Raw genomic sequence first — 13,921 nt, forward strand, 5'->3', positions numbered from 1 at the left:
CAGGGAGAATGTGCCGATTCCACACAGACAGTGACCCAAGCCGGGAAACAAACCGGGGTCCCTGGCGCTTTGAAACAACAGTACTAACCACTGTGCTGCCGTGTGGAGTGACCTAAATATGTAGCGTATCAAAGTTGGGTTGTTCCATTGTGATAGCAATGCCCTAGCATGGGAGGGATGAGACTAGGATGTAGTTAGGTCTAAGGATGGTCTTTGGCAAATTGTATTACAATATTTGAAGAAAAGTGGGCCACTTGGCAATTTTCAAAATGTGTGGTCTTTATTTTTCTTTTAGACCAGAAGATGTGCAGGCGTTGGTGAGTGGGAAGCTTGCTCTCCGATATGCTGGAAGACAGGTAAAATTAAACATGGTTTAATTTGGGGGGGGGGGGGAAGGGGAGGAAGAAAGGGTAATGAATGTTCTCTTAGCATGGATTTTGTCTATTACTGACATGGTTTTAGATCTTATGCTCTCAATTTACTTGGGATAGGCAAATATTTCCTCCATGTTCTGAAATACGACAAAGACTGTATGTTGCATTGTGGGGCATTGCAGTGCAATCTGTTCATATATAAATGGGCCATGAGTTATGTGGAAGTTTTTGTCATCCATGCAGTCAGGACCCAGAGTTGATCTGACTTCCCTTTCCATATAACAGTTGACAGGATTGGGCCTGTCGCGGAATGCTTATGATCATAGTATGGACTACCTTTTAATGAGTGTCTCTAGACTACTTTTGAAGAAAGCAAGGTGGAGTTTTCAATGCATTTACTAAGGACCCTTTCCATTTGGCTAAGATATTAGCAATATATGGGGGAAAAATGTGAAGCAAAGTAATTGGTAGTTCCACCCTCTTTCCGATGAAGTATTTGATTTGGTTTCCCCAACTTCTACAGGCCTGGATCACCGGTCTAGCACTATTTCATTTTTCCACCCATTTTTCTTGTCTCCTGAAGCTGTCCTTAATACTGGACAGACCTCTGGTATCTCGCCCAAAAGCCTTGCCAGTGAATTAACAAATGTTCAACTGTAATGGGCGTTCACTTTCTGATGCTGTACACTTCTAGTCAGGATCAAAAAGCCTAAGATTGCTGTGCTAGCTCAGATCAGCTGATTATCAGACGGGAGACATGAAGGAACAAATCTATAGTCTTCCTGCTCTATATGGCATAGTGCCACCACTGGTCATGCATCTGCACAGACATGATTAAATGAGCACGTGGTGTCACTTCTGAAATGATTTGTAACATCCGTGAAAGTTAGACTGGATGAAATGATTCAAACGCAGCATTTGGCTGAGTTGCCTTTCCATAGATTTTGTGTTTCAGCATGAAGTATGTTGAGCCTGTAGCCACCTAAGTTGGCCACTTCCCGACTTAAAATGCCAACACAGGCAAAAACTAGCAGGTGCAAATTTACTGTGTATTAGACTCTGCAAAAGCCCAGACAGCATCGATACAAGCAGCCATCTGCATAGTAATGTAGCAGCCATCTACATAGTAATGAGCGATCCCCGGGAACAATCGAAACATTTGAGGTAAACAAGGCCAAGCCAGACTCCTCGGCGCCAGCAGGAGCCAACATAAAAGAGGTTAACGGACACTTAAAGACCGCCCAACGATCAGGGTCCAATCATTTGAAACCAGGTACGGGGTCCGCCCCGAAAGGCGGGAAACCCCTGGGGACTATAAAGTAAAGCCCCCAAGTTCAAATCGTCCTTCTTGACAGGGTCACTCAGCAAAGTGAACCAACCCTTGACAGTGACCTGTCCAGCTGCCTCCAAAGAACGTAAGTTTCAAATCAACGCTCGCTACGAGATAGGCGCTCTTAGCTACCAGTCCATACCAGCTTGTGAAACCCGCACACTCAGAACCCGAACAAAAGGCCATTTGTTCCCCTGACCTGGTGGGCCAGTCCGAAGCTAAGTATTGGCCTATTAGTGATAGAAATAGCTTAGAAAGTAGAGTTTATGCATGAGTAGCGATTTACTGTGTATAATAAATGTGCTTTGATTTGAATCTTACTAATTGGTGTTTTGAGTTATTGATCATTACTCGAACTTGAACCTCGTGGCGGTATCATAAAGATACCTGGCGACTCTGGAGCAAAGGTTATAAAACAGAGCCAATTGAACCAACCAAAAGTTAGCAACATATTACTGGCGACATCCTGACAGGACCTGATCTAGAAGTGGCTTAACCACTCCGGGAGAACCCAAAATTTGAATTAGAAATCCAATTGGGAACAGAAAAACCACAAGTGTTCAAGCAGTTCTGATCAATCCTCATAATTCGGAAGTGTGTTAATGCATGCGTAACTAACAGGGCGATAAGGTAAACTGATAGATTTTTTGTTGCAACAAAACTGTTGGGAGTTTGTATTCCGGAAAATAGTGAAAGCCGTACCCGTAATTACAGCACCACCTTAATACCCCTTGTTCCAAATTGTACGAGAAGCATTCAGATAAGAAAGATGGCAATGCAACGCCTCATGAACCCCGAAGAATTTGTGGTCGCAGCGACCAGCAGTCGAGTAGGACAGTGTCCCATTTGGGAAGAAGAAATTAGAAAGTACCTCAAAGGGAAAGGATGGCCCCTTTGGCGTGAATTCTGTGAAAATGAGGAAACAGGTCCCAGGAGTATGGGACATACTTGGTGGGAGAACCTGAGCGAGATTCACAAGAAGAGCTTAGGAAAAGCTCGCAAGCCGATGGCAATCGTGTCCTGTTTGGCACAATTACGAGGCACAGAGGAGGTCGTTAGGATGCTCCGGAAAGAGATAGAAGGCATACATCGAATGAGTAAGGTCGATGTCAGTGAGGTAGAGAAAGAGAACGTAGAGTTAAGGAGGAAGTTGGCAGCAAATGACGGAGAGGTGGATGACACCAGTCTTGTCTGGCGCACCTAAGCAGCTTCCATTCCCAGTACAAAAAGGCCTATCAGGACACGCAACGTGCAGTCCTGGTACGAGGGGAAACCGAGAAGCAGGTAGAGGCATTGCAAAGGCAGTGTAGTGACCTGAAGGCAGCGTTAAGAGCACTCCATGCTGCCACCACGGAGCAAAGACAAAGCTCATTTGACCACGCAAAGTGCCGGAAGCAGATTGCAGAACTGCAATCTCTGCTTTCAGTTCAAAAAGGATTCCAGGAAACCTTTAGATCACAGCTAGATGAGGAAGACGGGTCTGATTGGGAAGAATTGAGTGAGACAGCGCAGAGATATGTTCAGGGAACATGTGCGCAGGGAAAGCCCCAGAAGAGAAAAGTGCCCCAACCCCCCACAGAGTAGATAGTTCAGGCTCCAATGAACCCAGTCACCACCCACCGCACAGCCACATCGGATGACACAGAATTTCTGTACACCACCCCATTAACAGTGACCCAATTACGGGACGCGTGCGATAAAATCAAACCGTTCCTCCCCACCTCAGACCCCCACCACTTCTTTGCCAGAGTAAAGCAGCAGGCGACCATGTACGGCCTGGATGAGCGAGAGCAAGTAAAGCTCACAGTTTTGAGTCTAGACCCTTCGGTCGTAGCAGCCGTTCCCGACCCACAGAATGTGGGAGGAGGCACCCTTGCAGAAATGCATACCACGATCCTGGATGCGATCAGGTATAACAGGGGTGACCCCGTAGATGGCCTCAATAAGTGCAGGCAAAAGAAATCCGTGCACCCCACAGCATTTGCTGGACGCTTGTGGATCCATTTAGCAGCAGTTTTCGGAGACTTAGACCGCGCCCATTTGTCCCCAGACAACATGGCCAAATGGACCCGCACCCTTATCTCCCATGCCACAGAAACAGGACAAAAAGCTTGTGCGAATTATGACCCCTCGGAGGAGGCTCATAATGAGAAATGGGTTGTAAAAAGATTGTCCCGCACCTGGGAGCAATCTGTTCAAACCAAACTCACGAATAAAAATCCCGAAGAACAGCAGGCAGAAGCAGACATACAAGCAGTAAAAACACCAGAACGCCGCATGGGTAAATGAAGGCAAGAACAGCCCCCCACAAAAGTCACAGGAGTGTTACAACTGTGGACAGTTGGGACACTTTGCAAGAGAATGCAATGCCCCACAAAAGCAACAGAGAGCCCAGCAGACAGGCACTCTAAATAAGAACAGGACAAAGCCAATACATAGCGTTAGCACCTGTTCAGATCAGACGGACCTGAACGGAACGGACTGACGGTGTTCGGGCTCCCCCAGTTGTGTCTGTGACACCCTTTGGGATAGGTCCGGCTGACCAGTAGTTGCAGCAAAGATACGGGGACAGCTCATCGAGTTTCTCTGGGACACAGGAGGGTCCCGCACCACAGTCAAATCCTCCACCATGTTTCAAAAGGACACGTGGCCCACTACAGCCACCATCATCCTCAGCGGCTTTACAGGTCACTCACAACAGGGACACATCACAGCCCCTGTACCCATTCAAATCGGCAACATCACCACCAAGCACCCCATAGTTTTAGTCGATCTACCCCACACAGCAGAACACATTCTAGGCATAGATTTTATGAATTCCCACAACCTATCCTTTGATCCAGTCAATCAATGTGTCTGGAAAATGGCAAAATCTACAAGAGCTCCCGCAACGCTCACCATAGGAGAATATGCAAACAAGATTAGCGCAGTAGGCAAATTTTGGTTTGATCCGACTACGATTAGCACAGACAAGCAGGTTAGGGCAGTTTTACGAAACAACAAGACCGCATTCGTGACCCACAAACACGACTGTGGCTAGTTCAGTACAAATCACAGGACCTGACCCTCGACCCCAAAAGCAATATGGATTTCTCCAAGAGGCAGAGGGAGAAATCGCAAACGTTATCAACAGCTTATTAGAGCAGGGCGTACTCCGATCAGTAGCCTCCACTAATAATGCCCCGATTCGGCCAGTGAGAAAGCCCGATGGATCATGGCGACTGACCATCGATTACCGGGAACTCAACAAAGTCACCCCCGCAGCAGCCCCCACGGTAGCCACAAATCCCGAGACCATGCTCAAACAGAGACTCAACTCACAATTCTTTACGGTTTTGGACATCAGTAATGGATTCTGGTCCATTCCATTGGCAAAAGTGTGCCAATACAAATTTGCCTTCACGTTTAAAAATTTAAAAATCAGCAGTACACGTGGACATGCCTTCCACAAGGATTCCACAACTCCCCCTCCATTTTCCACTGACAGCTGGCAAATGGTTTGTCAAAATTCTATCGCCCTGAATTTCTGGTCCAGTATGTGGACGACCTATTACTGCAGACAGACATCAAGGAAGAGCACATCGAGCTTCCGTCCGAACTCCTGGAACTCCTACAGAAAATTAGATGTAAAGTCAACCACAAAAAGGCCCAGATTTTGGAAAACAAGGTGATATATTTGGGTACAATTACTACGCACGGTAAACGTGAGATCGAGCATAAAAGGATTGACTCGATTGCCAAATTGTCCCTTCCCCAGGACGTTTCAGCCCTCCGGTCATTTTTTAGGACTGGTTGGCTACTGCCGAAACCACATTGACGGTTTCACCAGCAAGGCAGCACCCCTCTCAGACCTCCTAAAGAAAGGAGCCCCCTGGGAATGGCTTCCGCAGCATACGGATGCTGTGGACTCTTTGAAAAGAGCACTCATAGCAGCCCCTACACTACAAGTCCCAGACCCGCTTTCCCCTTATGCTATAGAGGTAGCTAGCACAGACCGCACCCTTTCCTCCGTGCTCCTCCAGGAACAGCACGAACAGTTAAGGCCCGTGGCTTACGCCTCCAGAGTTTTCGATGCTGTGGAGCAGGGATTTTCAGCCTGTGAAAGGCAGCTGCTCGCAGTTTTCGGGGCAGTTCAGTATTTTTCTTACATAACCGGACTGAACCCCATCACAATCCTCACAGAACACCCCCCCCCCCCCCCCCACACCCAACTTTTACTGGACGGACTCCTTAAGGAAAGTACAGTCAGTCAAATAAGAGCAGCCAGATGGACCCTTCTTTTGCAGGGGCGGGACATCACTGTTAAAAGGACCAAGACCCACACTTTCTTAGCAGATAATCTACTGTACCCAGGCACCCCCCATGAATGTGAAATCATCTCACCGCACCACAACACAGGCCCCTTTATTGCTAAAACACCCCCCAGAAAGATAGGTAGTTCAACCCAGAGCCCCAAGCACACAGACACGTGCGAACCCATTAGGATATATGTGGATGGATCTTCCACAATATTAGAAGGGAAGCGCATAACAGGATGCGGCATTTATGTCGAGGACACGCAGGGACGCGCCCTAGAAGAAATAGCAATAAAACTTCCAGGACACTTAGGCGCGCAGGCAGCAGGCCATTGCATACATAGTGGAACACCCAGATTCCTTCCCCAGCCCAGCAGACGTATACTCGGACAGCCTCTATGTCTGCAACAGCCTTACAGAGTTCCTACCCCTGTGGAAAGCAAGAGGATTTGTACCCCTCCCCTCAGCCCCATTGCTCTGTCACATTTTAGAAAAAGCCCAGGGCAGGACTTTTGGAATAGTTAAAGTTCGAAGTCACCATCGTTCCTCACCCCCCCCCCCCCCCCCCCCCCCCGGAAATGTAAAAGCCGACGCATTGACAAAAGCACGTTCCAGGCACGGATATTTTTGGACACCCACCGAAAGCGCACCAGTGAATGCGGTTCAGGTCTCGCAGACGAATATCGAGGATTCAGTGCAGGCCCAGAAGCAGGATAGCAATCTCAGGGAGATTTTGAAAGGAAAATTTATGGCACCCTATGATAGGTTTAGAAATGCACTGACCACACATGACGGTGTGGTGTTAAAAGACACCCTTTATGTGGTTCCTGAACAGGACAGGAATCAACTGATTTATTTATTCCATGACAGTCATGGACATCAGGGAATTGATCCCACTACAGCCCACCTCAGGCAGCTCTGTTGGTGGCCGAGTTTGAAAGAGCATAAGAACTAGGAACAGGAGTAGGCCATCTGGCCCCTCGAGCCTGCTCCGCCATTCAATGAGATCATGGCTGATCTTTGTGGACTCAGCTCCACTCTCCAAAGAAGTTCCTCCTAAACTCGGTCCTAAATCTACTTCCCCTTATTTTGAGTCTATGCCCCCTAGTTCTGCTTTCCCCGACCAGTGGAAACAATCTGCCCGCATCTATCCTATCTATTCCCTTCATAATTTTATATGTTTCAATAAGATCCCCCCCGCATCCTTCTAAACTCCAATGAATACAGTCCCAGTCTACTCAACCTCTCGTCATAATCTAATCCCTTCAACTCTGGGATCAACCTAGTGAATCTCCTCTGCACTCTCTCCAGTGCCAATATGTCCTTTCTCAGGTAAGGAGACCAAAACTGAACACACTACTCCAGATGCGGCCTCACCAACACCGTATACAATTGCAGCATAACCTCCCTAGTCTTGAACTCCATCCCTCTAGCAATGAAAGACAAAACTCGATTAGCCTTCTTAATCACCTGTTGCACCTGCACACCAACTTTTTGCGACTCGTGCACCAGCACACCCAGGTCCCTCTGCACAGCAACATGTTTTAACATCTTACCGTTTAAATAATAATCCATTCTGCTGTTATTCCTCCCAAAATGGATAGCCTCACACTTGGCAACATTGGATTCCATCTGCCAGACCCTAGCCCATTCACCTAACCTATCCAAATCCTTCTGCAGATTTCCGGTATCCTCTGCACTTTTTGCTTTACCACTCATCTTAGTGGAGTCTGCAAACTTTGCCACATTGCACTTGGTCCCCAACTCCAAATCATCTATGTAAATTGTGAACAACTGCGAGCCCAACACTGATCCTTGAGGGACCCCACTAGTTACAGGTTGCCAACCAGAGAAACACCCATTTATCCCCACTCTCTGCTTTCTGTTAGTTAACCAATCCTCCACCGATGCTACCACTTTACCCTCAATGCCATGCATCTTTAGTTTATGCAGCAACCTTTTGTGTGGCACCTTGTCAAAAGCTTTCTGGAAATCCAGATATACCACATCCATTGGCTCCCCGTTATCTACTGCACTGGTAACGTCCTCAGAAAATTCTGCCAAATTAGTCAGACACGACCTACCCTTTATGAACCCATGCTGCGTCTGCCCAATGGGACAATTTCCCTCCAGGTGCCCCGCTATTTCCTCCTTAATGATAGATTCCAGCATTTTCCCTACGACCGAAGTTAAGCTTACCGGCCTATAATTACCCGCTTTCTGCCGACCTCCCTGTTTTTAAACAGTGGTGTCACATTTGCTACTTTCCAATCCTCTGGGACCACCCCATAGTCTAGTGAATTTTGATAAATTATCACTAGTGCGTTTACAATTTCCCTAGCCATCTCTTTTAACACTCTGGGATGCATCCCATCAGGGCCAGGAGACTCGTCTACCTTTAGCCCCATTAGCTTGCCCAATACTGCCTCCTTAGTGATTACAATCATCTCAAGGTCCTCACCTTTCATATCTTTATTTCCATCAGTCACTGGCATGTTATTTGTGTCTTCCACTGTGAAGACTGACCCAAAAAACCTGTTCAGCTCCTCATTTCCCCGTCTCCTATTATTAAATCTCCCTTCTCATCTTCCAAAGGACCAATATTTACCTTAGCCACTCTTTTTTTTGTCTTGTATATTTGTAGAAGCTTTTACTATCTGCTTTTATGTTCTGAGCAAGTTTACTTTCAAAGTCTACCTTACTCTTCTTTATAGCTTTTTTAGTAGCTTTCTGTTGTCCCCTAAAGACTTCCCGGTCCTCTAGTCTCCCACTAATTTTTGCCACTTTGTATGTTTTTTCCTTCAATTTGATACTCTCCCTTATTTCCTTAGATGTCCACGGTCGATTTTTTCCCTTTCTACCGTCTTTTTTGTCGGTATGAACCTTTCCTGAATACTGTGAAAGATCGCTCGGAAGGTTCTCCACTGTTCCTCAACTGCTTCACCATGAAGTCTTTGCTCCCAGTCTACCTTAGCTAGTTCTTCTCTCATCCCATTGTAATCGCCTTTGTTTAAGCACAAAACACTAGTGTTTGATTTTACCTTGTCATCCTCCAACTGTATTTTAAATTCCACCATATTGTAGTCGCTCCTTCCAAGAAGATCCCGAACTATGAGATCAATAATCAATCCTGTCTCATTACACAGGACCAGATTTAGGACCGCTTGTTCCCTTGTAGGTTCCATTACATACTGTTCCAGGAAATTATCCCGGACACATCCTATAAACTCCTCCTCAAGGCTGCCTTTACCAACCTGGTTAAACCAATCGACATGCAGATTAAAACCTCCCATGATAACCGCTGTACCATTTCTACATGCATCCGTTATTTCTTTGCTTATTGCCTGCCCTACCATCCTGTTACTATTTGGTGGCCTATAGACTACTCCTATCAGTGACCTTTTCGCCTTACTATTCCTGATTTCCACCCAAATTGATTCAACCTTGTCCTCCATAGCACCAATATCATCCCTTACTATTGCCCGGATGCCATCCTTAAACAACAAAGCTACACCACCCGCCCTTACCGTCCATTCTATCCTTTCGTATAGTCTGATACCCTTGGATATTTAACTCCCAGTCACGACCATCTTTTAACCATGTTTCAGTAATGGCCACTAAATCATAGTCATTCACGATGATTTGCGCCATCAACTCATTCACCTTATTCCCTATACTACGAGCATTCAGGTAAAGTACACTTATGCTGTTTTTATGTCTTTGTTATGAATCCTAACACCTTGATCTGTAACTTTTCGCAAATTATTTTTCCTCTTGCCCTTTCTCCTAATTTACCTTGTCTTTGAACCCATATCTCTACATAATAGCCTGTCACGTAGCCTTGCTCTCCATTAACCATTATACTGTCCATAGCTTTACCCTTCCCTTCCCCCCAACTTGCTAGTTTAAAGTCCTTGTGACCAACCTATTTATCCTATTCGCTAGAACACTGGTCCCAGAATGGTTCAGGTGAAGACCGTCCCAACGGTACAGGTCCCTCCTGCCCCAGTACTGATGCCAATGCCCCATGAAATGGAATCCCTCTTTCCCGCACCACTCCTTTAGCCACGTGTTAACTTCTCTAATTTTCTCAACCCTATGCCAATTGGCACATGGCTCGGGTAGTAATCCAGAGATTATAACCCTGGAGGACCTGTTCTTTAATTTAGTCCCTAGTGTTTGATAATCCCCAAACAGGTCCTCTTTCCGAGTCTTACCTATGTTGTTAGTCCCAACGTGGACCACAACAACTGGATCCTCCCCCTCCCTCTCCAAAATCCTTTCAAGCCGATCAGAGATGCCCCTCACCCTGACAGCGGGCAGGCAACATACCATGCGGGACTCACGATCTGGCTTACAAAGGATGCCATCAATCCCCCTAATTATAGAATCCCCTACAACTACCACTTGTCTTTTTGCTCCCCCCTCTTGAATGGCTTCCTGTACCACGGTGCAGTGGTCAGTCAACGCATCCTCCCTACAGCCCTCTTCCTCATCCACACAGGGAGCAAGTACCTCATACCTGTTGGACAAGGTTAAGGGCTGATGCTCCTCCACTCCTAAACTCAGGATCCCCCTACCTGCCTCTCTTGCAGTCACACCACTCTGTCCCTGACCACTGACCGAATTACCAGTACCTATTCTACCGGGTGTGACTGCCTCCTGAAACAAAGCGTCCAGGTAATTTTCCCCCTCCCTGATGTGCCGCAGTGTGTGCAGCTCGGTCTCCAGCTCATCAATTCTGAGCCGAAGTTACTCGAACAGCCAACACTTGCTGCAGATGTGGTCACTGACGGTCTCAATGGGATCCACCAGTTCCATCATCATACAGCAACAGCACATCACCTGTCCAGCCATATTCAACTAGTTAATTAATTTAAATAATTTTTTTTATAGAACCTCAAGGATAAAACCCGAACACCAACAAAAACACAGCCCTCTCTCGCCACTCACCCGAACTCAGTCACTCACCTAAACTCAGATGCACTCTGTTCCAATCAGCACTCAGTCACTCACCTAAACTCAGATGCACTCTGTTCCAATCAGCACTCAGTCACTCACCTAAACTCAGATGCACTCTGTTCCAATCAGCACTCAGTCACTCACCTAAACTCAGATGCAATCTGTTCCAATCAGCACTCCGTGACTAAAGGCACTCCTGCCACACCTTTTGTACCTTGCCTGATTTCCAATGAGCCAATAGGCCCGCTCCAGGAACTGAAATCTCCAACTGCCACTCGACCTGCAACCTAAGCACTTTTAAATATGCACTCACCACTCCCAGCAACCCTGCAGCCTATGGCGTGCTCCAGGAAGTGAAGTCTCTTTTAAATATGCACTCGCCTCTCCCAGCAACCCTGCAGCCTGTGGCCTGCTCCAGGAAATGAAGTCTTTTTTAAATATGCACTCGCCTCTCCCAGCAATCCTGCAGCCTGTGGCCTGCTCCAGGAACTGAAGTCTCTTTTAAATATGCACTCACCTCTCCCAGCAACCCTGCAGCCTGTGGCCTGCTCCAGGAACTGAAGTCTCTTTTAAATATGCACTCACCTCTCCCAGCAACCCTGCAGCCTGTGGCCTGAAGATGTAACTTACTACGTTGAGAATTGCCGTATCTGTGCCCAGAACAATCCAGACAGATATGCCAAAAAGACTCCGCTTAGTCACACCCGACCCGTTAATGGCCCCTGGACTAACCTCCAGATCGATTATATTGGACCATTGCCCCCTTGCAGGAATGGTTATAAGTATGTACTCGTTGTGATAGACATGTTTACAAAATGGGTAGAGGCATTCCCATCCAAAACGAACACGGCAAAGACCACAGCCAAGATCCTAACCCACCACATCTTTACGAGATGGGGACTCCCCCGCAGCATTGAATCCGACCAAGGTTCCCATTTTACGGGACGTGTCATGAAGAACGTCCTCACGATATTTGTCATTACCCAAAAATTCCACATTGCATACTACCCCCAGTCGAGTGGTATCGTGGAGCGCATGAATCGGACCCTAAAAACTACCCTCCGAAAAATGGTCCAGCAAAACAACACCACTTGGGATTCAGTCCTCCCCTTTGCACTGATGTTTTTGAGAAATACGGTTTCTACATCCACAGATTACACCCCACACACTCCAAACACTGGGACGCCCCATGAAAGGCACAGAATTTTTATTATGATTAGATGTGACCAGCCCCGAAGTGATGGCCCTCACACACGAGAAAGCAGTAGAACAATTAGTGGAGAATGTTAAAACGGCTCAGCTAGCAGCCGCAGCGAAATTGGGCACAAGAAAGAAACAAAGCAAGGCCTGTTTCGATAAGACAGTGCATGCGACTGAGTTCAGTGTAGGACAGCAAGTCATACTCTCCGTATACAACCCCAGCACATTCCTGACACCTAAATATTCGGGTCCGTACTCCATTGCGGACAAAGTAAGCCCTTCCGCCTACAAAATAAAGTACCCCAATGGAAAGACTGCGTGGTTCCAGATCAACCAGCTTAAGGCATATGGAACACAGTCTAACCACACACACCACGTCATGCTCGACGCAGCAGACCACGCCCCGCCCACAGCCAACTTAACCCTACCCCCCCCAACACGTCCAGCCATGGACACAACCTCGACTCCACCCCCGAAATATGCACTCCACCCCGGAACGCCCACAGACTGCAGCAGTAGCGACAGCGACTGTGACTCGGACAATAGCCACAGCACGCCTCCGTACTATCCCCATGCAACAGGAGCCACACCCAGCGAATCTGACTACGATTCGAGTGATCCCTTCATGAGCACGTTCCTAAACAAACCCCACCACCGACCTACAATGACGACCCCGATTCCGTCCCCACAGAACAACACGCCACCTTTTGGCACCGAGATAACTCATACAGACTCGTCCGGAATGACAAGAGGGTTCCCAAATCACACCATGCATCCTATCCGCACTGATACACTCGTGAGTTTGGCATCCGGGAGAAGATGGCGACTTTGCGTCTGACTCCCAAAGCGATAACCCCTTTGCGACCCTGTTCGCAACTGATAACTGAGGTGTCCAAATGATGTTTTAAAAAGGAACCGCTTGGGAGAAAACGGTGTCCTTTCTGATGGAACCTGCAGCATGTTTAATGTTGTTTGTTAGTGTTATTGTTAAATGTTGCTTGTGCAATCGGACATTTTTTCCACTGCTCCACGCCTTATTTTTCGGCCGAAACCTCTGGGAACTTGTCAGCACGCTCATCACAGGAACCTCGGAGAGCTTGCCAGACCCCAGTTTGTAACTGCCCTTCTGGTTCGAAGGAAGAATCAATATGGCAACCCCCCACAATGACTACATTTCTTCCCCGTTCTTGTCGGTTGCTGAGGCAGTGGAGAAACGGCATTGGGACCCGCCCTGCCTGAGGACCCCCCTCTGGTCAGCTACGCTCGGGTAGAGAACTCACTGCGTTGGTTGCCGTCCTACCCGGGGATTCCATCCAAATCTTACCCGTCGCGGCCCATACGCACCTCATTTCGGCAATTTCCGTTCGAAAAGTTTTGTTTTGTGTCGCCAACCCTATGCTATTTACATCCTCAAACATTTGGATGGTAAATCGCACAGCCTGCGAAACGGCTCGCACTGGTTCAGTATTTGTAAGTGTGTCTTGTCCTGAAATTCGGTTTTTGGGAAAAAAAGATGTGGGAGTCACACATAGTGACCAATTATAAAGGGAGTAATTGGCACTAAAGGACAGACATGCTATCATACAAGATATTAAAACAAGGTTGTGACAGACACTATGCTTGATCCCCCAGAACTCCAGAAGCTCCAGGAACAGAAGAGAAGAGAAAGAAGAAGAACCATGAGGACATCCTCAGTGTTGCTCATCACCCTAATGAACATTTGGTTGTGCGCGCACGCGAACCCCCGGACCCCAACCCCC

At 47.4% G+C, this 13,921-nt stretch overlaps 1 protein-coding gene across 2 annotated transcripts in view; it reads left to right on the forward strand.

Annotated features, from left to right (window-relative positions):
* Window positions 1–13,921, forward strand: part of LOC140398378 (26S proteasome non-ATPase regulatory subunit 11) — a 121,913-nt gene that overhangs the window by 57,284 nt on the left and 50,708 nt on the right. For both annotated transcript variants that reach the window (XM_072486996.1, XM_072486997.1), the window contains exon 8: window positions 296–356. In XM_072486996.1, the coding sequence (XP_072343097.1) occupies window positions 296–356 (61 nt within the window). The remainder of the gene's footprint in view (window positions 1–295; window positions 357–13,921) is intronic.

Source organism: Scyliorhinus torazame, chromosome 21 (assembly GCF_047496885.1).
Source record: "Scyliorhinus torazame isolate Kashiwa2021f chromosome 21, sScyTor2.1, whole genome shotgun sequence".
Classification (NCBI taxonomy): domain Eukaryota; kingdom Metazoa; phylum Chordata; class Chondrichthyes; order Carcharhiniformes; family Scyliorhinidae; genus Scyliorhinus; species Scyliorhinus torazame.